Source organism: Microcaecilia unicolor, chromosome 2 (genome assembly GCF_901765095.1).
Source record: "Microcaecilia unicolor chromosome 2, aMicUni1.1, whole genome shotgun sequence".
In the NCBI taxonomy this organism is placed as follows: domain Eukaryota; kingdom Metazoa; phylum Chordata; class Amphibia; order Gymnophiona; family Siphonopidae; genus Microcaecilia; species Microcaecilia unicolor.
Genome location: NC_044032.1, coordinates 29,424,448 through 29,452,292, shown reverse-complemented (window position 1 = coordinate 29,452,292; position 27,845 = coordinate 29,424,448). Strand labels below are relative to the sequence as shown.

The following is a 27,845-nucleotide window of genomic DNA, read 5'->3' as shown; positions in this document are numbered from 1 at the left end:
TTTATTTATTTGCTGCATTTGTACCCCACATTTCCCACCTATTTGCAGGCTCAATGTGGCTTACATTATATTGCAAAAGGTTTAATTATGAACAGAGTAAGAGGTTTGTTCTAAATTAAGAAATAAGGAAGATATGTCTGTAGAATGATTTAAATAACACATAATAAAAAGCAGTAAAATATTATGAGCAATAGTCTTCCTTCTTTCACTAATATACCTGAAGAAATTTTTGTCACCCCTCCTTACGTTTCTAGCCATTTGTTCTTCCGCTTGCACTTTCGCCAGACATATCTCTCTCTTGGCTTCTTACAGTTTCATCCAGTATTCCTCTCCGTGTTCCTCCTCTTCAGTTTTTTTTGTATTTCAGGAAAGCCAACTCTTTAGCCTTTATTTTCTCAGCCACTTGCTTGTTGAACCATATCGTTTTTCTCTTTTATTTACTGTCCTTACATAAAGGTTTATGGCCCTATTTATAGCTTCTTTCAGCCTGGACCACTGCCCTTCCACTTCTCATACGTCCTCCCAGCCCATCATCTCCTTCTTCAGGTATTCCCCCATTTTACTAAAGTCAGCATGCTTGAAATCCAGGACTTTGAGTTTTGAGTGGCCGCCCTCCACTTCAGCTATCATGTTGATGGTCACTGCTGCCCAGGTGGGCACCCACTCGGACATTTGACACACTATCCCCATTTGTGAGCACCAGATCCAGCGTCGCTCCCTCACTCGTGGGTTCCGTCACCATTTGTCTGAGCAGAGCACTTTAAAAAGCATCCATGATCTCTCTACTTCTTTCCGATTCCACAGATGGAACCTTCCAATCTACATCCGGCAGATTGAAATCTCCCAGCAACAGCACCTCTCTCTTCTTTCCCAACTTTTGAATATCTGCGATCAGATCTTTATCTAGTTCCTCCAATTGTGTTGGGGGGTCTGTAGACAACACCCACGTGGACAGAGATTCTATCATCTCTTTTTAAGGTGATCCATATCGTTTCTTCCTTTCCCCAGGTCCCTGTCACTTCAGTCGCTGCGATATCATTTCTCACATATAGAGCTACTCCTCCACCTTTACGACCATCTCTATCCTTCCTAAATAGATTATAGCCTGGTATGTTTGCATCCCATTCACGGGAACCATTGAGCCACGTCTCTGTGATCGCAACAATGTCTAAGTCTGCCTCCAACATCAGGGCTTTGAAGGTCATGAACTTTATTGTTTAGACTGCAAGCATTTGTGGTCATCGCTTTCCATCTACATTTCAACTTCTGGAGTTGCCAGAGTCGCCATCAAAACTCACTCCAGCTGTGAGGTCATTTTAAGTTTTAATTCGATTGCATCCTTTCTATATAGGGAGTCTCTATGAGGTGGGTAACATCTGATAAGCTTTGTAACCATTGCTCTGGTTCCAGACAATGGCACTTCTGGAGTGCATTGCACATGGAGTTCACATTGGAGTGCTACTGTTGAGACTAGATAAAGCAGAACAGAGGTAGCCCTGGGCAACAGCCTGATCCAGTTAGGCTTCAAAGCTAACCTTTGAGCTCAGATGTAAACATTTCAGCAAGTGTTGTTCATTCAGTTTTGCTGGAATTGCAGATGTGAGATTTCCTGCGTATTTTTCATGTTTGCTTGTTTTTGGCCAATCCTTGATTACAAGATATAATGTTCTGCAACTTAAGGGTTTCTTACTATGTTCTCGTGAGCTACGTCTGTAAAGTATGAAGTTGTTCTATCTATTCTACTTGAGTATATTTCTCTTGCAGTGGTATTTCTTTTGCTGTTCACAGGAGGTAAAAAAATTCTTCATAACATGTATAAGGTCAGGGGAAGGAATATTATTGGTATGTTACACATCTATTGAATTATGAAGGTTTACTTTTTTTTTTTTTTTGCAGGCTCACATTAAATTCCCCATTGACTATCCGTACTCACCTCCTACCTTCAGATTCCTGACCAAAATGTGGCACCCGAACATCTATGAGGTAAGGTACTTATTTTTCTATTTAACCCTAAGCGTCACCTTTAGTTGTATTGACAACAGCAGCAGATTGGAGAAGAATGTGAGCTTTACCAATAGGCTGAGTATATTTATTCTAGCCACATATCTAGTCAGGTATAAGGTTGTAAACGGTGTATTTTATTCATAGGCCTAGAGTTTTATAGAATTTTCTTTCTCTAGACTTAGTCCTAAAGAAAATGAATTTGTTGTAAGTACCAGTCAATGGTGGGTATGTTTTTTTGTGTGTGTTTGGTTTATTTCGCTTCTACCATTCATATTATAATCCAAGAAAATATGGGATAACTGCAGAGAGGATCCTTACAGTAGGTTTTGGCGCTGGTCCTTTTTCTTTATGGTCTACACTAGTGATTTCCTATGTCTGTTCTCAGGACTCTCAGCCAATTGGGTTTTTAGGATATCCACGGTGAAGGTGTATACAAGTCATATGCATTTTCCCCATTGCATGAACGTTTCATGCATATTTATGGCAGATATCATAAAAAACCTGAATGGCTGTCTCCCCCCCCCCCCCCCCCCCCCCCTCCACAAGAACTACTGGAAGCCATTGATCTTATTATAGAAGCAGAAAGGTGAACTTGAGAGACTAAATGTCTTATTTGTTTGCAGTCACTTTTTGCTCATTTTACAGAGTATAGATTCATTTATTTGTAAGTTATCAGGATTAAACATTCTGAATCTGTTTAACTTAAAATGTATTTTAGAAATTCAACAGAAGTGGTCCAAAAATAAACTTGTCCCCCAACCAGCAGATGGCAGAACATAGTAGATGATGTCAGATTGGTCCATCCAGTCTGCCCAAAAAGATGTTGCATCATAACATATGCTATGAGTTTAACATGCAAATCCAAACCCAAAGGTAAAGGTAGAGCCCCTACGTATAATCCAAAGAAAATCCATATCGTAGAGGTGGACCAAAAAATCTTCACAACTAGATTCGTTAATCTTTATTCCTTAGCTTATGCAGCAGATGACTCCAAGAACTGGTGGGTTGTGTCCATCTACCAGCAGGTGGAGATAGAGATTACAAAGCTGAAGGCAGTGATACCAGATGGCCAGCTGCTCCTTCACCTCAGTACATCTCTATCTCCAGCAGGTGGTGGACAGCACTTCAGCAGCTCCTGGATTTGTCTGTTGGAGATACTCCTGGGTCCTGTGGGCCAGTTGAGTTTAGGGGTGTCTGGGTGGTGGTGCCGACTTTGGGGGCATACTCAGTCTTCTGGGTCCCTGCTTCACCCTTGCCTCACGGTCTTCAGAGCTCTAGCCTTCCTCACCAGTAAAAAAAAAAAAAAAGAGGGTTCCTTTGCCTTCATTTGGTGTTAAAAAAACAAAACAGAAGATTTCTGACAGGACCGGGCAGTACAGGGTTGTTTTGTCTGTGTGCCGGTTAGGCTGCAGGCTGCTGCGTCTGTGGGACTCTGCTTCTCCTCCGGAGACACCTGCTGTTCGGTGAGTCCCTGCCTTTCCCTTTTTGGTGCGGGGGTACCGTGCTTTAATGTGGGCGACACTGGCATTTGAAAGCTGTTCCCGCTGCGGTAGCAGATGCTCTGCAGTGGGACTCTGTGTGGTGGCGTGTTTGAACGCTGGGGAGGGAAGTGCTGGTTCCCCTTCCCCAAGCAGCCTTTTCCCGCGCTAAAATGGCAGGAATGCATGCCTTTTTGCTGGCGTGGCCCTCTCTTTTCTCCTGATATTAGCTCTGATCCTTTCCCGCCCTGCGGCCTTGATGTGAGCAGGGGGTTGGGGTGGCTTCTCCTAAAGGACCTCGTGTTCCATTGGAGACTGCTGGTACAGGATTCCCCTTTATTTTCTCCAGCCTTTGGTTTCCTTTACCAAAATCACTGTTGAGTCAGAAACTGTTTGCATGTAGCTGGGGCAGTGGCACAAATTCTTCTCAAACTGCCCCCACTATGCAAGGGGACCAGGGGAAGAACAGAACTACTTTAAGCTGTTTCTATTTCTTCTGAGCAGGATATTCTCTGCTCTGGGACCCTTAATTTGAACCTTTCTTCTTAGAGAGCTTGGTCTCAGTAGCCCTTTTCGTGATTGGGGGAGTTTTTATGCCTATCTCGGGCAGATGGGTTCTAGAGGGTTAAGTTTTCCAAAAAGAATCTGATGGTCCTGTGATGTGCCTTGTTTTTTTCAGGATGCACGTCAGCCACTGGGGGCTTCCCCAGGGGATTTCTGGATTTCTGCCCCCCCCCCCCCCCCCCCCCCAAGCTCATTCTGCTGTATGCTATATGTTGCAGAAGTCTGGTAGGTGACAGTTCCTTTATAGTTCAGCCTTTGGAGTTTTCTGGCTTGTTCCCTGTCTGTCTCCTCTGACGGACCCTGCCCCAAAGAGGGGATGTTTTCTCTCCAGCTCAGCAGTAGGGTCCATTTATCCCCTGCCTTCCTCTATTCGGAGGGAGTCTTTTCAGGGCAGTCCCTTTCTGCACAAAGGCAGCAAGAATCACCTGAGCTGGAAAGCCATGTTTGCCTAAGTGGGTACATTGATAGCAATAGGCCTTGCTGTCTGTGGTGAGTTTAGATTTTCTTAAAGTTCCTGCGTTGGCTAAGGCTATTCCTGGTGTTGGAAACGTTGAACAGCATCGGAGCAGGACTCCTTGTATGTTGGGCCGCTGAAAGGGCCTATTTTAGTGTTTTTATTTACAGACTTTTCTGTCCCCTCAGTTTTTCTCTGAGGGCAGTTGCTTGAACAGCTTGGAAGTTTCCCTTCTTCCTTTGTGAAACTCTTTTTATACTGGCAGTCGGGGCTTTTTTGAGGGGGTACTTGGGGGTACTGAGTACCGGCACCTTTTCCATTGTCTGCTAAAATTGACCCATGGAACACAAGTTTTAATGAAAGAGCTCAGGCTCTACACACCAATTCTGCCTTGTCATAGATTCTATGACTCATTGCAGGGGGCCTGGCTATTGGGGGGTGGATCCTCAGTGATGACCCCAACCCTGAAGGGTGGCCTAGCATTTGAGTACCGGCACCTTTTTTACTAGAAAGAACACACTGCTGGCAGTACTGGCATTGCCTACGAGCACACCACCCTGAGTGTGCCTGGTCTCTGATCTTGGAAGCGCAGCAGGGTTGGGCCTAGCTGGGTTTTTTTTTTTGTTACGCTTGTACCCCGCGCTTTTCCACTCATGGCAGGCTCAATGCGCCTTACATGGGGCAATGGAGGGTTAAGTAACTTGCCCAGAGTCACAAGGAGCTGCCTGTGCCTGAAGTGGGAATCAAACTCAGTTCCTCAGGACCAAAGTCCACCACCCTAACCACTAGGCCACTCCTACTTGGATGGGAGACTGCCTGGGAGTACCAGGTGCAGTAGGTTTTCGGGGGGGGGGGGGGGGGGGGTGTTCCTGCACCTTTTGCTCCTTTACATGGGAGTTTCTAGGCTTAGTGCCTTTGGCTCCACCTGTGGGAAATGTTACATATTGTTGTTTTCTGGGCTAGTGCTCTGGTCTCCAAGGTAACCATGGAACCTCAGTGCTGTCATGGGGGCATTTGCTCCAGGTACAGTAGTTTCCGCAAAATAGTTATATTTTTCTGGAACATGGTTGGCTTTCAGCCTGAAGGTCACAGGTTTAAGGTTTGTTTGTGCATCATATTAGAAGCTGTGGCCCTCGGCTCCTTTTTTATGGGGCATATTTTACTTCCCTCTCTCATATTGCTTGCCTTGTCAGACAGTTCTTTCCATAGCAGGGACAGTTTACACTAGGCTACAGTGGCAAAGGTTAGCTGTGGTGGTTTCCCACAGCAGCTCTGCTGTTCTAGTTTTGCTCTCTGACACTGATCAATCTATTGCATTCCAGCTCCAGCTTCCACTTTATCTGTGGCACCTCTAACTAGCTGTTTGTTGCAGTGGCTCTAAAGTTGTTATTGCACTTTTGCACTTTTTCTTTATATTGGACAGCTAGCTATATTCAGAGCTACTTCAATTTAACTTGCACTTCTCCCTTAAGAAGCGTTTATTTTCTTTCCTATTTGGCCCCCTCATCTGCAGTTTCTCTGTTTGGCCGTTCTGAGCCCTCATGTTCAGTTCCAGGCTTTGCCAGTCGGCATGGCTATGGCTCCATTCACCTTTTCCTAGGTTTGGGAGTTCTTCGGCATTCTCCGCAGGGACAGCATCAGAGTGCACCTCGCTCTAGATGAGATCCGAGAGTTTATCTTCCCGGGTCTTCTTGGAATCCTTGAGCTGGGTGATCACCCTTCAAATGAGCCACCTCGTCCCATTCCAGACACCTCTGGTACAATTTTTTTTTCTTGACCGGGGACTGGAGGATCTAGGTTCAGACTTGGGTGTGCTGAGTCCTCGGGCCTGGCTATTCATTCATATCTTGGGCTCTCTGGCGGACACTTTGGAGGTAGTGCTGTGGCAGTGCTCATAGATGACATCTACAGCTCTTGCTTCTCAATTGGTGGTCTCCTAGGAGTGTCAGCAGTGTCTTTTCTAGGTACGCCTGCGCATGAACTGGTGGCTTCGCAATTCCTCCCTGTGGAAGGGATGCCTTGGCGCCTCCATAGTGGATGGTGGTGGTCACGGATGCGAGTCTCTCGGACTGGAGAACCCTTTGCCGCCTCCGGGGTGATGGATGGCACAGGGGACGGAGTAGCTGATCTCCTATCTGGATCTGCTTTTAGTGCTGTTCGTCTTCCAGCCTTTCAGGACACATTGCAGGCCAGGCGGTGCTTTTGCTGTCTCCCCCGCCTGAACCTGCTTTTGGTGCTGATCGTCTTCTAGCACTTCAGGACATGTTGTGGGCTAGGCGGTGCTTGTGCCATCGGCGAAGATGAGGCGGTGGCTGCTTCCTCGACGGAGTCAGACTATGGCCATCACTCCCACTCCCATTGAGTTGGGTGGAGGACTTCGTGTTCCGTTTTTACGTGGCACACTTTGCGGGCTTTTCCTACGGTGAGTTCTCTTTTCTGGCATCTTCTGGTCTCAGCAGAATGGTTATTCCACACCAGTGCTTCTCCAACAAGGCCTCAGGTAGAGAGCTCCGTAGGTAGATCGGATGGTGTACCTGCTGGACACCCAGGTGTCTTCTTTCTTCTGTCATTGGAGAGAGGGTGATTCGGCAGGGCTGGTTATTCTATTGCTTCCTTAGCCGGAGGACGTTCTTTGATAGTGTTTCCTCTGTGGCCTCTCTGCTTCAGAGTTCTTTTTGGATCGCTCCACTGGGGTCGAGTCATTCTGGTAGCTCTGGATTAACCACGGTGCCCTGGTGGTGCCTTTGTTTTGGATGCGCTTGACTCCGGGCTGTTCCTTCTGGGTCCGCTCCTCAGTGGGTGATCCCTCTCGTTTTGGTCTTACGGCCTGGTTTTTTGAGAGGCAGACTCTGAGGAACAGAGTTCTTTGGACACTATGGTTACTATTCTGTTGTGATCTTGTATGTGGTCCACGGTCCACTGGAACCGCATATTCTCGGGTGTTGAGGATTTTTTTGAGGCTGGTTGCGGCCCACGCTTGGTCTTCATTGCGAGCGACTGTTCCTCAGCGATTGAGTTCTTTTTGCAGGATGGGTTGCAGAAGGGCCTGGTCTGGCCTTGCACTCGGAGGTGGTAAATTTCTTGCAGAGTGCTTTGCTCCTCCGCTGCTGAAACCTTCTTTTCCCTGAAACCTTGTTCATATTCTCTGAGCCTAGCTTCAGGCTCCTTGTCTACTGAGGATTGCTTCGGACTCCTTTTTGTTCCTTTGCAGAATGCTTCACTTAGGAACTTATTAGCAGTGTTCTTAGTCGCCAGTTCTTCGGCATGCAGAGTGTCTGAATGTTTAGCACAGCCATGCCGAGCTGTTTTTTTTTCTGCGATTTGCTGAGTCTCGAGTGACCTTGCTTTCGGTTCCTCCTTCTTTTCCGGCTGTGATTTGGCTTTTCTTTTTCAGCCTCTTTCTTCCCTCTCGGGAGGGGGATTTTCACACGAAGTGCATGGCACTTCGTCTTCTGGATGTTCAGAGGGCTCACCAGTGTTTGCAGATGTTGCATATTTTTCAGCGTTCAGATCTTCTCTTTGTTTTTGTCGCTGGTTCTTGCTGTGGGATGGCATCCTCTGGGCTGATCTGATTTTTTTTTTTTTTTTTCTCGTTGGATTGCAGATACTTTGTGGATTTTTTGGAAAGGTTGCGTCCTGCCGGTGGCATTCCAGGCTCGTTTCACGAGTTTACTATCTACTTCTGGGAGGAGCGGGTGTACTTTCACTATTCAGATGCTGCCTTTGCAGTGGCAGTTCTGTTTCGGGGAGCGGCTGCTTCCCACCCTGTTTAGGGTTTGCTTTGGTACATCCCACCAGTTCTTGGATTAATCTGCTGCATACGCTAAGGAAGGTAAAATTATGCCTTACCTGCTGATAATTTTCTTTCCTTTAGTAGCAGCAGATGAATCCAGGATCCCGGCCGTTGTCAGCCACGCTTGTTTTGCCTATCTGTTCTTGTCCTGGTATTTAGTTTCAAAAAAAAAAAAAAAGTAAGGAAAGAGAACAGAAACCACCGAAGAGGACTTCATCGCAGTCATGGTTTCTCTTAAATCAGACTGATAAGTTTCTGTTTTGTATGGTTGGTGAGGAAGGCTTCCTGGTTTCTTGTCTGATTCTGCTTGGTGATGAGACATGTACTGAGGTGAAGGAGGAGCTGGCCGTCTGGTATCACTGCCTTCAGCTTTGTAATCTATCTCCACCTGCTGGTAGATGGACATAACCCACCAGTTCTTGGATTCATCTGCTGCTACTAAAGGAAAGAAAATTATCAGCAGGTAAGGCATAATTTTACCTTCAGCACCATAGGTGTGCCAGTCCCAACACAGGGCCATGTTCCGATGGGACAAGCCCATCTGCTTCAGGGGTCATACAAAGTCATATGTATATATAGATATATAATATAATTTTTGTATGTTACATATATGAATTTAACATGTGCATACTTGTTCATGATTTCTTCTCCAGTTTTGGGGCACAGACCAAAGAAGTTTGCCTCACATTGGTCTTATTCCCCAAATACTGGAATTGCTTTAAAAGCCTACTCCAGCACAGCCAGATATGTCTGGTCATATGGATCACAGAGCTTTCAGTATCTGCTTTAAGGTGTGCTACATTAGTTGAAACCTGCCAGTCTTCTCTCATTCCAGCAGATGGTTGCAGTTGGGACTCGTACAGCAAGATCTTTGACCAGGCCAGACTATCTGGGACACAGTTCTCACTGTGGCTCCTGTGATTGAGTCCTTGGGCCTGTGGCATTTCCTCTGATAGAGCAGCAGGAAGAGTCCTACTTGTTTCTAAACTCTATCCTGTGTGCCTTGGTGACAGTGTGAGGTGGCCACTTTAAGAGCCTGTGACCTGCAGGTCTCTGCTCTGGGATGATAGGCTGAGGCAGGGACGTGCTCCATGCTTATTTGGTTGGGGGAGGGGGTCTGCTATACCCCTTTTTTAATGAATTTCCCATCTTAAGCCTCAGCCCCTCCTCCCTCTGCTGATGCTGCCTTGGTGGAAAAAAGGAGAGATTGGCATGAGCAAGTAGTAGCTATTTGAGGGTCATATTAGGGGAGCAGTGAGGCTCCTGTTTAAATGCATGGAGGGAGGAGCACTCTTAGAGCAGATTTCATAGGGATTCCCCTGCACTGCAGCTGTTGTGTGCTGGGAGATCTGGAGTTGGCCACCTCACATTGCCATCTGTGCAGCACCTCAAGGGGGCAGTAGTCTGGATTGTCGCTTCGTTTACTGGCTCAGACATCAGAACCATGGCACTGGTGAGTCAGATGAGCCCTTAGGACAATGGAACTGTTGGAGCAGGGGATTTCCCCACCAGCAGTAAGGGTTGCCATTTTTTTGTTGTAGCATGTTTTCCCTAGGCTTGCTCCCAGCCTCTTGTTCATACTTGCTGTGGTGCCACATGAGTGGTGTTGGGGTTTTGAGTGGTTATGCTCTTCCTACAAAAGGAAGAGTGAAAAGAGAACCCTGGTGCTTGATTTGATGGCTGCATCTAAGAGTGGCAAGCAAAGATTTAGGGTTCAGATACCTTCCCCACCCAACTTGAGATTGGAGGGGGGGGGGCTTATCTGAGTTGACTAGGGGAGAGATAGTCCCCAGTGGGCTCTTTTATGGTTTTGCGCAAGCTGCTTCAGTGACACACCTGGGCTCAAACTCAAGGGTTGCTGGTTTGTGCTTGGTTTTATATCTAGCATTATCGTATGGACCAGAAGGCCTTATGGAGGGTGGGTTTAACTTTCTCAGTTGTGACTGATGGGCTGATGCTCAAAGTTTAATGTGCTAGCAACATCTAATTTTAAACTGGCTCTAGCTAGCATCTAATGTATAAAGGGTTCTGTATGGTTTTTACCATTCAGGATAGCAGCGAACGATAATCCTATTCAAATGTATTACAGAGAGCTCATTAGTATTAAAAGAAGCATTCTGAGCAGTGCATAGAAAGGAGCATCTACCTTTTCACCTGCAAAAATTTCCTTCATGTCTGGAGCTGTCGTGTGAGGGAGACTTTGGGGAAGAGCAGTCTGCTGTATTTTTCAATAGCAAAACTTGTTGGAGAGCAGAGAACAGCTTTAGAGGGGCAGAGAAACAGCTGGGGGTGGGCTTTCAGCAAGGATATTATCAGTTGCAAATGGTGTCAAACAGCTTAGGGGTGGGGAAAGCCCCCTATGTCAACTGGGGGAGCTTTCAGCAAGGAGGAGATTCCCAAGCAAAATCATTGGGGGCAGAGGGGAAGGTAAGTAAGCTGCAGGAGGAAGGAGCCAGCACCAGAACACTGCAAGGGGAAAGGGGACAGTGGAGCCAGCAAGTACTGCAGGGGAAAGGAAAAAGTATTCAAGCCCTAGCACATGTGCAGAACAGGGATACTTACTGAGATTGCAAGGAGCTTTCCCTACCGAGCTGCTTGCTGAAATTGCATGCAGTTCATTTGCATACAATTTCCTTTGAGCATCGCTTGTTATTTCCCAATTGGTAAGTTCTGCCGAGGGTCTACATGCATGTGGTTTTTAACGAGAACTTTTATGCATTGGGCCCTGAATGCTTCTGGTTGGTGTTCTGAGCCTCCATCCTAGTTAAGCTGCTTGCAGGAATAGCATGTTTCTTAAAAAAGAAAAAATTGCATTTTAGTTTTTATTGCTTTTTCCTCTTAGAGTACAATGTAAAGAGGTAGAAAAAAGATACAGTAGTGTCAGTTGTGAAGATGAGGCTTCGGCTCCCACTCTCCAGCAGGCTTCACTGGCCTGTGGCCTCTGAATAGGACTCCAAACAGTCTCTTCCCAGCATCCTGAGCAATCCAACCTCAAGCTCCTAAGCCCCTTGTTCACTCAGGGTGAGCTGGTTCTCAGTATGCAAATTGTATGCAGATTAGCATGTTATCCTTTCACGCTCAGGGTGACCTGGTTCTCCAGAGGCAAAATTAAACAGGTCTTACCAACAGCATATTCAGGCAATTCTTTATTCCAGCCCCTGGGCACAGTTCTTCTAGTTTAAATACTTTATACATTTACATATCTTCTCACTGAGCCTCCCCACACAGATTCCTGGGCTCAGCACTAACCTCAATACTTTGGGGACTTCTAACCCCAGGCTTTGCAGCCTGCTTCTCAGTACTGGGACACACAACCCTACTTCTTCTTTGGACACCCAGTCCTTTCTTTCTTTAGACTCACAGTCCTTTCTTGGAACAGACAGTTCCTCTAAGAACTGAGGCTACACAGTCCAACACTAATGCTTTAGGGACTTCTTACCCCAGCCTGTTTTTCTTCCTTGAACACACAGTCCACCACAAGTCCATAGGGTTTAGCCAGTTCTTTCCAGGGGGATTCTCCTTCTTCAGCTACCAGCTCTCCTCCTTTTCTTTCACCTCTCAGGTGGGGTATAAAGTGGTTAATTAGCTACACAGGACCCAGCCCATAATCTCCTACACCTGTGGACCTCCCAGGGCTCTCCCCAGTCCTAGCGCCCTCTAGTGGCCTACCCCAGACATCCTGGACATTTTTAGGGGAACAGCGCCATCTAGTGGCCTGCCCTGGCTAGGACAGCCTCTTATTTATCACACAGTGTACAACAAGAGTAATGCATCTAATGTACTCAACCTATAACAGTATAATGCCAAACAAACTAATCCAGCTCCATGTGAATGCCCAAAGTGAAGAAATATTTTCAACAAATGCAGTGTAAAAGTATTTCTCCGAGGACAAGGGTGACGAAAATGATAAAGGGGATGGGTCGACTTCCCTATGAGGAAAAGCTAAAGCAGCTGGGGCTCTTCAGCTTGGACAAAAGACGGCTGAGGGGAGATACAATAGAGGTCTACAAAATTAATGAGTGGAGTGGAACTGGTAGACGTGAAGCGTTTGTTTACACTTTCCAAAAATACTAGGACTAGAGAGCATGCAATGAAGCTACAAAGTAGTAAATTTAAATCTAATCAGAGAGAACTTTTCTTCACTGAATGTGTAATTAAACTCTGGAATTCGTTGCCAGAAAATGGTAAAGGCGGTTAGCTTAGCAGAGTTTAAAAAAGGTTTGGACGGCTTCCTAAAGGAAAAGTCCATAGACCATTATTAAATTGGACTTGGGGAAAATATTTCTGGGATAAGCAGCAGAAAATGTATTGCGCTTTCTTGCCAGGTATTTGTGACCTGTATTGGCCACTGTTGGAAACAGGATGCTGGGCTTGATGGACCTTTGGTCTGTCCCATTATGGCAATACATGAACATTTAAAACGAATCGGAGAAAATATTTCTTCAATTAACATGTGATTAAACTCTGGAATTCATTGCCAGAGAATGCAATAAAAGCAGTTAGCTTAGTGGGGTTTAAAAAGGTTTGAATTGTTTCATAAAAGAAAAGTCCAAAAGCCTTTATTAAGATGAAGTTGGAGAAAATCCACTGCTTATTTCTAGGATAAGAAGCATAAAATGTATTGTACTGTTTGGGGATCTTGCCAGCTACTTGTGACATGGATTGGCCACTGTTGGAAACAGGATGCTGGACTTGATGGACCTTCGGTCTGTCCCAGTATGGCAATACTTATGTACTTATGACATATAAATCTCCCTGAATTGTGAGCAGTCTGGAACACCCTGAACTTTCCAAGACCTCAGCCTTAATCCGATAATCCTCATTCACCCAGATAACCAGGTTGTGATGTAATATGTATTGCTATCATGTAATTTCTTCACCATGTAACCCAAAATCCTTCTGTAACACCAAATGTCTATTTTCTTCTTATTTCCACTATTCATGATGTATTGTAAGCCACATTGAGCCTGCAAAGAGGTGGGAAAATGTGGGATACAAATGCAACAAATAATACCTGAACAATTAGAGGAACAGGTTCTGTCAACAAGCAATCCAGATATGGACGGGCAGCATCTCAAAACATTTCTAAGAGCTGTTTAACTGGCAAACAATGCTGTAGTAATCAAATTTAGCAGAGGTCTTCTGCCTCACAAATGGTCCCTCAGCATGCCTGTGGTTCATTGAATATTCCAACAGCAGGGAACCCCAGCGATAGACCTGTTTGCTTCTTCTCAGAACTAGCATCCCTGCCACATCAAATTTGGTTCCCTCCTCTAGAGTTGTCATGCAAGGAACCATTGGGTTAGATGCTTTTCCAACCCTAATAACACAGAGGGAGGGTTCCTCCTCCCTCTAGACCTTCATGGAGTGTCGCTGCTCACAGTGGAAGAGCCATGGCAGCTTCAGTAACCCATTTCCACTCTGCCTCCATTGAAGAAATTTACAAGGTGGCAACATGGTGGTCCTAGCCACATCTTTACTGCTAACTACTGTCTGGAGCAGAATTATAGGCAGGATACCTGGTTTAGACAAGCAGTCCTTCAAAATCTTTTTACTACCTGAATGCCAACTCCATCCTCAGCCGTTTTTTTTCCCCATCAGGCTCACTTTCTCCTTAGTTGCCAAGATTATAATTACATTAGTGAGCTTAGCAGCTAGTGAATCCCAAATGTGAGAATATTATGCCTGCTTGTCCTCAGAGAAAGCAAAGTTACTTACTTGTAGCAGGTGTTCTCTGAGGAGAGCAGGCATATATTCTTACATCCCTCCTGCCTCCCCTGAGAGTTTTCGTAGCTTTAGTATTATACTGCTTGTCCCGCACTCATGCTCAGGCGGGAAGACACCCATGCCTGTGCGGTGGGGACACTGTCTTAAAGGTTTGAGTGACAGTTCAAGGTTATTATTTGGAGACTTATACCCCGCCCCTCAAATATTATCTGAGTAACTTGCAATAAAGTATTAGGAAAGAAAGGGAGTGCATTGACGACTATACCATGAGGGTAAGGGGAGGAAATACAATAATAGAAAAGCTGGGGGGTGGGGGAATACGAGAGGAAGGGGAGTTGGTGGTTTTCAGGGTGCAACTCAGTCTACAGCGTGTGGAGAGGGTATTGTCTGTTCTAGTTATAAGCATCATGGAATACATTTTCAAATCAGCTTTGAATTTAGAAAAGGAAGATGGAAGACGGAGGTGAGCTGGTAATTTATTCCAAAGTTTAGGTCCTTGAACTGAAAAAAATGAACTGATGTGTAGTATTGTGGTGGATTTCCTGAAAAGATGGAACTAAGAGCTGGCTTTGTTGTGCTGATTGGAGAGCACGAGGGGGACAATAAGGAGTAAGAAAAAGAGATAAGCAGGCTCACCAGAGGAGAGGTTCTTATAGATGAGGAGCAATAGTTTGTAGGTCTATTACTTTTCTTTAAAGGGGTAAACTAACATGTGGAGAAAGGTGAGCTGGTTGATATTGTGTATCTGAATTTTCAGAATGTGTTTGACAAAGTACCTCATGAAAGACTCCAGAGGAAATTGGAGAGTCATTGGATAGGAGGTAGTGTCCTGTTTATTAAAAAAAACTGGTTAAAGGATAAAGAGAGAGTAGGGTTAAATGGTCAGTATTCTTTTTTATTTTTTCACTTTAAATATTTTTATTAATAAAGCAACTTGCAACATTCAAGACAGTACAGATAATGCCAAGTTGACCTAAACTATTGGACATCCATATAATATAACAGAAAAGAACAAAACAACAACCCAGTCACCCTTATGATGAAAATTGAACTATCTATGGTCAGAATTCTTAATGGAGAAGGGTAGATAGTGGGGTTACTCAGGGGTCTGTGCTGGGACCGCTGCTTTTTAACATATATAAATAATTTAGAGATTGGAGTAACTAGTGAGGTAGTTAAATTTGCTGACGACACAAAATTATTCAAAGTTGTTAAATCGCGAGAGGATTGTGAAAAATTACAAGAGGACCTTACGATACTGGGAGACGAAGTCTAAATGGCAGATGTCATTTAATGTGAACAAGTGCAAAGTGATGCATGTGGGAAAGAGGAACCCGAATTATAGCTACGTAATGCAAGGTTCCATGTTAGGAGTCACTGTCTAAGAAAGGGATCTCAGCATTGTTGTTTGATGATATGTTGAAATGTTCTTCTCAGTGTGCTGCGGCGGCTAAGAAAGCAAATAGAATGTTAGGTATTATTAGGAAAGGAATGGAAAACAAAAGTAAGGATGTTATAATGCCTTTGTATTGGTTCATGGTGTGACCACACCTCGAATATTGTGTTCAATTCTGGTCACTGCAACTCAAAAAAGGATATAGTGGAATTAGAAAAGGTACCGAGAAGGGCGACGAAAATGATAAAGGGGAAGGGATTGACTTCCCTATTAGGAAAGGCTGAAGCGTCTAGGGCTTTTCAGCTTGGAGAAGAGACAACTGAGGGGAGATATGCTAGAAGTCTATAAAATGAGTGGAGTGGAATGGGTAGATGTGAATCGTTTGTTTACTGTTTCCAAAAATACTAAGACTGTAGGGGGCATGCGATGAAGCTACAAAGTAGTAAATTTAATATGAATCAGAGAAAATGTTTCTTCACTCAACATGTAATTAAACTCTGGAATTCGTTGCCAGAGAATGAGGTAAAAGTGGTTATCTTAGTAGGGTTTAAAAAGGGTCTGGATGGCTTCCTAAAGGAAAAGTCCATAGACCATTATTACATTGACATGGGAAAATCCACTGTTTATTTTTGGGGTAAATATCATAAAATGTATTGAGCTTTTCTGGGAGCTGTGCGGGTGTCCCATTTGCAGGCTCAGGGCATCATGTGAAGGACCGCACAGCAGGGAGCAGCATCTGATGAATAAGACTTAACTAAGATAAGTTTATCAGTAAACATTGGATAGCTTGTTACGCTCTAGTAGCGATCTATGCTCAGAAAACCAGTTATTTGTTATCACTTCAAAAGGAAAAAAAATACACATTAAAAAGTATTTTTGACCACAGCAAACAGATTTTGTTTAGAACTGTGGCATCAGGGTTTTTTTGCCTATGATGAAGAGAGGACCATTGTGTCCATTCAGCTCCGTGAGATCAAGTTTTGGTCTAAGAGTTCTTTGAGGCTTTTTCCCTGTGAGTCATTTTGTATTGCGTGGATTTTTTGTCTCTTTTTGAATATTGTTGTGTATCCACACCACAAGTTTAGTTGTTTAGTGGATTATTGTTTCACTGTCAGGTTTCCAACCTGCAGGGCAAACGTCTCCATGCTTGTTGGTGTACTGAAATGCCTGGACAAGACGGAGAGTTTCGTCTACTGAGCGGCCCACAGGAAGGTCATACATTGTAATTTGCCCAAGAACTCCTTTATGGAGTGGAGGAGTGGCCTAGTGGTTAGGGTGGTGTACTTTGGTCCTGGGGAACTGAGTTCAATTCCCACTTCAGGCACAGGCAGCTCCTTGTGACTCTGGGCAAGTCACTTAACCCTCCATTGCCCCAGGTACAAATAAGTACCTGTATACAATATGTAAGCCGCATTGAGTCTGCCATGAGTGGGAAAGCGTGGGGTACAAATGTAACAAAAAAATAAATAAAAATAAAATCATCAATAATGAAAAGGCCTCTGTGTGTGCCCTTGGTCCTCCAAGTATACACCATAATCTTTTGATATCTGATGTGTTAAATCTGAAAGAAGAGGAATCTGCATTGGCCCAAGTCCACCTTGCTTTCGTGGTTGATATGTTTTCTATTAAAGATCATTTACAGAACAGGGGTCCCGCCAATCACAAAATGGCATAGCAAATTGAGTTATGTATGTGAGATGGAGAGGTTGATAGCTGTAAGAAAACGCCAGATGAATAAATGGCAATCGATATGGAAACATTTTTCTGACCACTATGCAAAATCTGTAGTGTGATGTTATAATGATGGCAGCCTATACGGTCATATCACTAAACTTACTGGGAGGGAGGGAAGGTGGGTAAGTTGGAAGGGGTGGGGTGGGACATGGGTGGGATAATTAGTGTATTCTGAAATGCTTAAGAAATCTTTGAAGTCTACTGAGGTTTGGTTTTGAATGTTACAGTTGTAGACGAGAGGTGTACTGGCTCTACCTACGTTTATGTAATATTTATGCACTGGTGCATCATTCTTTTTGTATTGAAGCAAATCTGTATTCTTGAATTGCATAATAAAGACTTCTTACAAATAAAAAAAAAAAAAAGATCATTTACAGAGACTCTCTTTCTCGGGCTTTGAGGCTTTTGATGCCCATCTGATGCCAGCAGATGATGCATTCTAGGTCAAAGCCCCATCCAAATGGATGTTTCCAGGTCCTGTAGACCTATCCATCGCTATGTTTCAGCGTTTGGTCACCAAGGAAATTCAGGGCATTGCCAATTGTTCATACTTTCATCTCGTCATAAACAGGTCCTGACAGAGCTGGAACGTAATCAAAAAATTGATCAAACCTTCTGAAATAGTGCAGGTCCATCATTGCAGTGGACCTTTCTCTCAATATTAATGAAATTGAACAATTAGCTGATCGTTTTTATTGGCAAGTAGATTATAACATTACATCAGAAATGATCAAAATATCCATGTGATTTTTTTTTCTTCACATTGAGGGCTTTAATCAGCAATATATTAGTGACAACAGCAATCTTTACAAGTTTCATTTCCCATCATGCCTGTTGGACATTCATAATTTTCCAGGTCGTCTTATTTCTTCAAAGGGCTCTTTACCAGAACCCCTTTCAATTTACGTTGACACCTTCTTGCAGTCCTTTGTTCCGACATTACCTTCCTGTATTAAGGCATTGATATTTTATGCCTAAATTGTTTTGTACTTTTGGATGTTTTTTTTTTTAATGCTGACTGCAGATATTGAAGCTTTTATATACAAACATTCCACAAGCAGTAGCTCTTCAGGTAGCACGTGAGTTCTTAGATCAACATGTAGGAAATCTAAATCCTCCGACCCGATTTTTGGTGCATCTTCAGTTAGTACTCACTAACATTTTTTTGTATGTTTCAGTATTTGTTTCAAATGAAAGGGATAGCCGTTAGGGGTGACTGCTACTCCTGATGTGGCCAACTTATACGAAGGGAATTAAAAAACATTTTTTTGACTAATTCTTCATTCCAGGTCCTTAATTTTGTATTTTCCTTTAATGCCCACCATGTTCATTTTTAGATCTGCTTGTCTCACGTTCTCAGGTTGGGTTTTTTTTTTTGGGGTGGGGGGGGGGTTGGTTTGTTTGGTTTTTTTTAATGCTATCTATCAGAATAGATAGGAACACACTTACATTTCCATAGTTGTCATCTGAGAAAATTACATGAAAATTATTCCTGTAGGCCAACTTTTGTTTAATGCATTTGTTCCATGCAGTTGAAAAACCAAGCTTCAGATCTTTTTCAGAAGTTTATAGATCAGGGAGGGTTATTTATTGGGATTTATTAACTTCCTTTATGAAGAGATTTTATCCTCTCTGTTGTGAAGAGAGCCTATAAGAGCTTGTTGGGCGAAGATCTTGTGACTTGGTCTAGTCATCTGATAGAATAGCATGTAGTTAGGTCTAATACTTAAATATGGGGCATATATTACAATTATATCATTCTTTTCAAGAATCTCTTCCTGTTGCTTTTAAATGAGGTAAAAATCTGAGGGATTCCCTTGCTCCCTCTTGCTTACTGCCTGCGATGACAGCTCCTCCTACAGTGGATATTAAGGAACATTACCCTTGCGCTCATTTTTTTCAGGGTCTTCAGCCATCTTAAATAGACATACAATTACTTTAGAAATTGTTTTCTACCTGTCAAACCCATTGAGTGTTGTGCGCTATCTGGTGTCCCTGACATTTTAGTAAATGTGGGAAAAACTCTGAGACCATCTAGCACAGTATCCAAAAGGTAGCCAAGCCAGGTCACAAGGACCTGGCAGAAACCCAAATCATGGCAACATTCCATACTACAAATCCCAGGTCAAACCGTTGCTTCCCATGTCTCTGAGTAGCAGACTATGGACTTTACATCCTGGAATTTGTCCAAACCATTTTAAAACACAGATAAGCTGACCGCTGTTACCACATCCTCCGGCAAAGAGTTCCAGAACTTAACTATTCGTTGAGTGAAAAAATATTTCCTCATTTGTTTTAAAAGTATTTTCATGTTAACTTCCTCGAGTGTCCCCTAGTCTTTGTTCTTCTGGAATGAGTAAAGAATCAATTTACTTCTGCTCGTTCTACACCACTTAGGGTTTTGTAGACCTCAGTCATATCGCCCCTAATCTGTCTCTTCCAAACTAATGAGCCCTAACCTCTTTAGCCTTTCCTCATACGAGAGGAGTTCCATCCCCTTTATCATTTTGGTCTCTTTTTTTTTTTTTTTTTTGATTGAACATGATGCCAGGATAAAGTATGTAAGTTTCTTTTGGATGAATCATTGTAGCTATATTGTAAGCAATCCAACCAGACACTCTACAACCCCCAAAACAGGCCCCCTGCTGAGACGACATTGCTTTTGTTGGTATTGGGTGTTCTTTTTCGACTCTGTGCTGAAAACTGCTATTGCAGGTAAGTGGTCGCAATGAGATTTGCACTCTAAGATTTATATTGATTATTATTGACTTCTATGAATATTTGCATGAGATTTTGTTGGCACAAGATATTAGCCAGTTTCCTTTTTATAGGCAGAGTGACGAATGATTAAGAAACCAGTTGAGGGCTGGACTTGCAATAGCTGTGATTATGAGGTCTGACCCCTTTGTTTCTGATATCCTCCCAACTCACACTGATATTTCTTACCAACCTTTGTGGCTATTCTTTTGTCTCCATGTTATTTGGAATCTTGCCTCTATTTTGCATCTCTGATCTTAAGGTGACCAAACAGAAAGGTGACTGCAAAATTCAGAAGGATGTTTGTTTGCATAGGAAGAAGATTGATCAGAAGGAAAAAGGTGTTAGTTCCTCTGTATATGTCTGAAAGCGTACTGTGTACATGTCTGTAGACTGCACCCAAAAAGGCATAAATGGAATCATCCAGAGGGTGGCTACATCTTTATACATAATTCTCACCTCCAATTCTGAAGCTCACCGTGTGCCACGGAAACACTGAAGCCCTGCACTGTTGTAGCCTGTCAGCACCAATCACTCTCACTCATACACCCGCCCTTAGGGGAGCAAATAGACAATATGGTTTGAATCCTTGCCCTCGACTTAGACAAGAAATACAAACCGCCCTCAACTCTTTACTTCATGAGAGGGAAGTGAAATCCCAAGTCTATTATCGCTATCAACTATATAAGCATGGGAGTAAAGGAGGTAAATTCTTGGCATGAGTTATTGCCCCTAAATATGCATCCAGAACCATTACTGCTCTTAAAAACGAGACAGGGAGCCTGATACATACCAACCAACAGATCAGAATGGCATTTCAAACATACTACCAACAATTATATAGGTCCACAGAGCAAGACGGACTCCTGGGGGAAATGTATATGCAAAATATCAAGACTCCGAAGTTAACAGAGCAAGACCGCAGCCAATTAAATGCGGAAATTAGCGAAGATGAGATTACATGGGCTATAGGACATAGTAAAATAGATAAAGCACCAGGCCCTGATGGGTATAAAGCAGAATTCTATAAAGTAATGGGGGAATCGATAATACCTACATTAGCTAAGGTGTTTAATGAGAAAGTGGATAGAAAGTGGTAGAATGCCGGAACACTTGAACCTAGCTCGTATAATAGTGTTTCCTAAACCTCACCGAAATGTGCAATTGGTAACATCATATAGACCCATATCGCTAATCAATCACGAGGCTAAAATATTCGCAAAAATTTTAGCAAATAGACTAGGCCGAGTTTTGCCTAAGATTATACATGAAGCTCAGGTTGGGTTTGTGAAGGATAGATCGGTAACAAAGAATATTAGACGAATTCTGACATCGCTGGAACACTTGGGGCATACCAAAGAACAAGCCTTAATAGTTAGTTTTGACGCTGAAAAGGCGTTTGACAAAGTGGAATGGCCCTTCTTGTATTCAGTGATGGAAGAATATGGATTACAGGGAAAGTTTATGCAAGCGGTGAGAGCACTGTATAAAGATCCTCGTGCACAGGTAATGGTCAATGGAAACCTCTCGGAGGAAATTCAAATTGGAAGGGGAACGAGACAAGGGTGCCCGTTATCACCATTACTGTTTGCGTTATATTTGGACCCACTAATTAGAGACATATACAAGTGTACAGCAGTGCCTGGAGTGGATATACAACAACAGAAATTTAAAGTGGCAGCATTTGCTGATGACCTCTTAGTGATTTTAACGAGCCCGAGAGATGCCTTGAATAATTTACTGGAAATCTTTCGAGAGTTTGGTGAATACTCGGGGTTCACATTAAATTTGGATAAATCAGAGGCCCTAGCTATAAATTGCGAAGCCCACAGCCTTTGGCCAGCAGACTTCCCCTTAAAATGGGCAAACAACCATTTTAAATATCTAGGTATATTGCTTCCGGTAAACACAAGGGACTTATATCGGTTAAATATTAACAGGTTACGTGAACAGACAATGCAACAACTAGACTCCTGGAGTAACCTAACGGTGTCATTGGCGGGAAGGATATGTCTAACGAGGATGGTGATCCTGCCGAGATGGTTGTATGCCCTTCAGACATTGCCACTGCAACTTAAACAAATAGACATAAAATATTTTTATAAACTAGTGATGCGCTTTTGCTGGGCTGGAAAACGAGCTAAACTTCAGCAGCAATTCCTATTGGGTGGATGGAAACAGGGGGGAATGGGGATTCCAAACATTAAGTATAATATGGCTTGCTTGCTACGGCAGGTGAGAGATTGGCTACTTTCCACTCAAACTCATACTCCACTTGAATATGAAGAAGCTTACTTTGCTCCGTATAATCTTATAACGTTACTACATACTCAGAACAATATGCTTCCCAACAGAATTAGACATAGTGTACTGCTGATGCCCATCAGAGGTGTGTGGAGATTCTTAGGAAAATTACTGGGGGGAGACCCATCTGTCACAGAATTATTGATAATCAGGGGTAACCCGATGTTCTTACCGGGAATAGAGAACCAAACATTTGTTACTTGGGAACAAAATGGCATAGTTAATTTGCAGGATGTAATGCGGGACGATGGGCATATAAAAAAGGTAACACAGCTACAAACCATAAGGACGGCAAGTTGGAAGGACCACTTTGCACATTATCAATTACATCATTATATACGCACTCTTAACAGAGAAGAGCTCAATAAGAAATTAGGGGACCGGGTTAGTAGGTTCTATGAGGCAATATCTGAGAATGCTCCATCCATATCAAATATACATTTAAAACTATGGGAGTTGGTGCCTGGGAGGGATGTAGAGCAGCTTCGGAAACGGTGGGAAGTAGATTTGGGAAGAGAACTGACAACATGGAATATTATTACACAAATAAAAGATATTCCCAGGATAATAGGAGGGGCAGGTCTTAGGGAATGCGCATTTCGAATGCTGCATAGAGCTTATTTTACTCAGGTGCACTTGTATAGATCGGGGGGAATCCAGACGGCTACCTGTTTGAAATGTAATAGGACAGATAATACATTATATCATGCAATCTGGGTCTGCCCATTAATACAACGGTATTGGCGACAAATAGCTGCATTTTTATCTACTACTGTGAACAGTAGAATTGAAATGAATCCACTGATATTAGTACTGGATATACGAGATACATATCCTAGATTAAAAGCAGAAAGAATAATGTTTTGTCGTAAAGTGTGCTTGGTGGCAAGAAAATGTATAATGCAGCATTGGACTTCAATACATCCACCAACTTTCTGGCACTGGCGCAATCAGTTACATCAGCTGCTGACCTGGGAAGCCAGAGAAGCGAAAGGAACACACAAACGAAAAATACATTTCCTTAAAATTTGGGGGTGTTACTTGGATGGGATGACTCAAAGAGGGAGAAGCCGAATTCTCAACACTTTGTAACAATAATTGTGTTAATTGTAGTGGTTCAATATACAAATAATAGGCTAAGTAGGGAGGGAGGGGGGAGAGATGTTAGTATATAATGATAGGTTCGATATATAATGTTGATGGGAACATTGGACATTAAAGCGATAGGACAAAGAATGGAATTAAAATAATTAGGAATAGCATTAAAACATGAGACATAAGTAGATGATATCACTTTATTGCATAATTCTTTAATCCACGATCAAGAAATCACATATCAGTATGCTCAATCTCAAAGAGGGGTATGGGGGGGAGGGAGAGAGGGAAGAGGGGAGGGTGATATGTAAAATGATGTTGACAGAAGTTGATGTTATACATAGTTGACAGAGATGTATATGCTTCAAGATATGTTGTAAAGTATAATGACATGGCAAATATTCTAATAAAAAATGTTTAAACATAAAATGTCTAGGGATACAAAATACAACCCGCTCTGTATGCCTTAGCAGGGCAGAAATATGCCCTATGAAGTATTATGAGTTTTTAATCTGTGTATGAATAAGTCATCAACAATCTCAGGATTCAGTCTAGCTCCCCTGTCTTCTATAGTCCTTCCTGCAATGGAAAATATCTTTCAGAAGATGTGCTGGTAGCAGGAATGCACAGTATCCACTGTGTAAATTTTGCTTGTTTGTTTTTTTCAATAAATGAAAACAACATCATCTGCATCACTAGAACATAAATAATTGTCCGATTCATTAGGAGCCGTCAAAGTAGAGAATGACATGGGTGCAAAGTTTGTCCCTGTCCCAGTGTTATGCTGTACGTAGGACCTCTAAGGGGAAGGAAGGGATAGTAGAAGGCATGGATGGGCAGACTGGATAGGCCATATGGTGCCAACTATACCTCTCACCAATTTTATAGCAAATCAGTCATTAAAAGGTGAAGGTATATAATTTTTATTTATTGCATTTGTATCCCACATTCCCCCACCTGTTTGCAGGCTCAATGTGGCTTACATAGATTTGTTAACATTGTCATTGCAGGATATCAGATACAGTTAGTAATGTGTAGCGATTAGGAAGGGAAGATAGAAGAAGGGAGAGACTGGTATAATGAACTCGAAGATTTTTAAGCTGAAAATATTTGGATTTAACTTTTATTCTCACAATGAAATGGATAAGGGATATCATACTTAGAAACCTCAAACTTTAAAGAGATGTAGCTGATTTGGCAGATAAATTGTCCATTGAATGTAATAAAGTACTTAACAGTGGTATAATCCAAATGTCAATAAGGTCCCACACCTGTGTTTCAGTAAATGAATGCCTGATTCAAGGGAACTTGTGGAAATCGGTGATTTTGAAATTGTTTTGTCTGGGAACACAAAATAAGTAAAACCAAGCTATTAGAGAACTCACTTTCAAACATGGCCACTTATGTCATGTCTCCTGAGCATGCACACTACTAAGACAATATCAGGCTTATTTTCGAAAGAGAAGGACGCCCATCTTTCGACACAAATTGGAAGATGGGTGTCCTCCTCACAGGGTCGCCCAAATCAGCATAATCGAAAGCCGATTTTGGGTATCCCCAACTGCTTTCCATTGTGGAGATGACCAAAGTTCCCAGGGGCATGTCGGAGGCGTAGCGAAGGCGGGACTTGGGCATGTCTAACACAGGGGCATCCTCGACCCATAATGGGGGAAAAAAATGGGCGTCCCTGACAAGCATTTGGACAACTTTACCTGGTCCAGTTTTTCTTACAACAAAGGCACAAAAAGGTGCCCGAACTGACCAGATGACCACCAGAGGGAGTCGGGGATGACCTCCCCTTACTCCCCTACTGGTCACTAACCCCCTCCCACCCTCAAAAAAAGAACTTTAAAAATATTTTGTGCCATCCTCTATGCCAGCCTCAAATGTCATACTCTGGTCCATTGCAGCAGTGTGCAGGTCCCTGGAGCAGTTTTAGTGGGTGCAGTGCACTTCAGGTAGGCGGACCCAGCCCCATCCCACCCTACCTGTTACACTTGTGGTGGTAAATGTGAGCCCACCAGAAACCCACTGTACCCACATCTAGGTGCCCCCCCCCCCTTCATTCATAAGGGCTATGTTAGTGTGTACAGTTATGGGTAGTGGGGTTTGGGGGCATTTTGGGGGGCTCAGCACACAAGGTAAGGGAGCTATGTACCTTGGAGCTTTTTCTGAAGTCCACTGCAGTGCCCCCTAGGGTGCCTGGTTGGTGTCCTGGTATGTCAGGGGGACCAGTGCACTACGAATGCTGGCTCCTCCCACGACCAAAGGGCTTGCATTTGGTTGTTTCTGAGATGGGCGTCCTTAGTTTCCATTATCGCCGAAAATCAGAAACAACCAAGTCCTAGGGACGACCTAAATGTCAAGATTTGGGTGTTCCCGACCGTATTATTGAAACGAAAGATGGACGCCCATCTTGTTTTGATATGGGTTTCCCCACCCCTTCGCCGTGACGTCCTTGAGGACATCCTCAGGAAAACTTGGCCGCCCCTATTGATTATGCCCCTCAACATGGACTTTAAATGGTCAATTAAATAGAATCGGGTACATTACCACACCTTCCATTCAGTTTCCACATTTAACCTTGTGGGTGCTACCGCATTTGTAAATCAGGTGTTAATGTTGTAACAGCAGGGCATTAAGGTTACCCTTGAGAGAGCATTGTTCACTGTGATATGCACATCTTTGAACGTATGCCAAAATTGAATGTACAAGGGAGCATTCATTAGTCCCTTGTGTAATTGAACATAAAATTTGCATTAATGTGTCTTCAGTGAGTATGTTGTCTTGCCTTTATAGGTTAATAAGGACAAAAAAATTTAATAACTCTGATGAAATACTTGTAGAACCCTCATGATTACTTTTTATCCGTTGACTATAAATTCTGTACCTCAGAAGTGACCTTAATGCTTTGCTGTCATATCAGTGTCTGATATTACAAATACAACATAGTAGCACCCACAGAGTTAAATGCGGAAATTGAATGGGAGGTCTACTTATGCATGATTGACTTTTAAGGTCTATATATATTGTCATAGTAGCGTGCATACTCGGGAGGCATGGTGTTTCAAAAATGGCCACTACTGATCTGAAAGTGTTGCAGTAGCTCGGTTCTGCTTTTCATTATAACTTTGCTTACTGATTTATTTTTCTGTGTTCCTAGGCAACACCAATTTAAAATAATGACCATCTGAATGCCTGTGTCAAGGGAACTTGTGGAATTCATTTGATGAAAGGTTAGCATTGGGACTTGGACTGGTGTTTGGTTTAAAATACTGTTACATACAGTTAAGAATTTTAACATATTTGATAATTTTTGGTTGGTCTAAATGATTATACTATCCGCCAAGTCGACTACATTTCTGTATAGTTTTTGCAGTTTTAAGTGATACCCTATCATTTTTTCATTTTATGTTTTTTTTTTAAATAAAAAACATACCATGAACCATACAGAACTAAACTTTGCTGTAGATGAGTGAATGCAGTGTAGAATCCAGATATACTTTAGCTATATGGTATTCATGTCTCTCAAATTCAGTTCTGGCAGTATGAGCCCCTATCTATTTCAATCTGAGAATTTTTAATTAAAAATTAAATCCAAAAGTGTTTTCATAGTTTAAAGTCTTCATGTTTACAATATACGTACATAAGTATTGCCATAATGGGACAGACCAAAAGTCCATCAAGCACACCATCCTGTTTCCAACAGTGGCCAATCCAGGTCAGAAGTACCTGGCAAGAGCCCCAAAAATGAAAATACATTTTATGCTGCTTATCCTAGAAATAAGCAGTGGATTTTAGTTCATTTTAATAATGATCTATGGACTTTTCCTTTAGGAAGCCATCCAAATCTTTTTAAAACATCTCTAAGCGAACTGGTTTTACTACATTCTCGCAACGAATTCCAGAGTTTAATTACACATTGAATGAAGAAACATTTTCTCCAATTCATTTTAAATTTACTACTTTGTAGCTTCATTGTGTGCCCCCTAGTCCTAGTATTTTTGGAAAGAGTAAACAATCGATGCAAGTCTACTCGTTCCAGTCCACTCATTATTATATAGATCTCTACCATATCTCCCCTCAACCGTCTTTTCTCCAAGCTGAAAAGCCCTAGCCGCTTTAACCTTTCCTCATAGGGAAGTATTCCCATCCGCGTTATCATTTTTGTCGCTGTTCTCTGTACCTTTTCTAATTCCACTATATCTTTTTTGAGTTGTGGTGACCAAAATTGCACACACTATTTGAGGTGCAGTCGCAATACAAAGGCAATATAATGTTCTCATTTTTGTTTTCCATTCCTTTCCTAATAATACCTAATGTTCTATTTGCTTTCTTAGCCACCGCCACACACTGACCTGAGGGTTTCAACGTATTATCAACGATGACGCCTAGATCCCTTTCCTGGTCGGTGACTCCTAATGTAGAACCTTGCATTACGTAGCTATAATTCGGGTTCCTCTTTTCCACATGTATCACTTTGCACTTACATTAAATGTCATCTGCCATTTAGATGCTCAGTCTCCCAGTCTTGTAATT

General features: G+C 42.8%; 1 protein-coding gene across 1 annotated transcript in view; it reads left to right on the top strand.

Annotated features, from left to right (window-relative positions):
• UBE2R2 (ubiquitin conjugating enzyme E2 R2) overlaps positions 1-27,845 on the top strand; it is a 155,097-nt gene that overhangs the window by 25,198 nt on the left and 102,054 nt on the right. Inside the window, exon 2 of the mRNA XM_030192873.1 lies at positions 1,897-1,983. Coding sequence (XP_030048733.1) covers positions 1,897-1,983 — 87 coding nt within the window. The remainder of the gene's footprint in view (positions 1-1,896; positions 1,984-27,845) is intronic.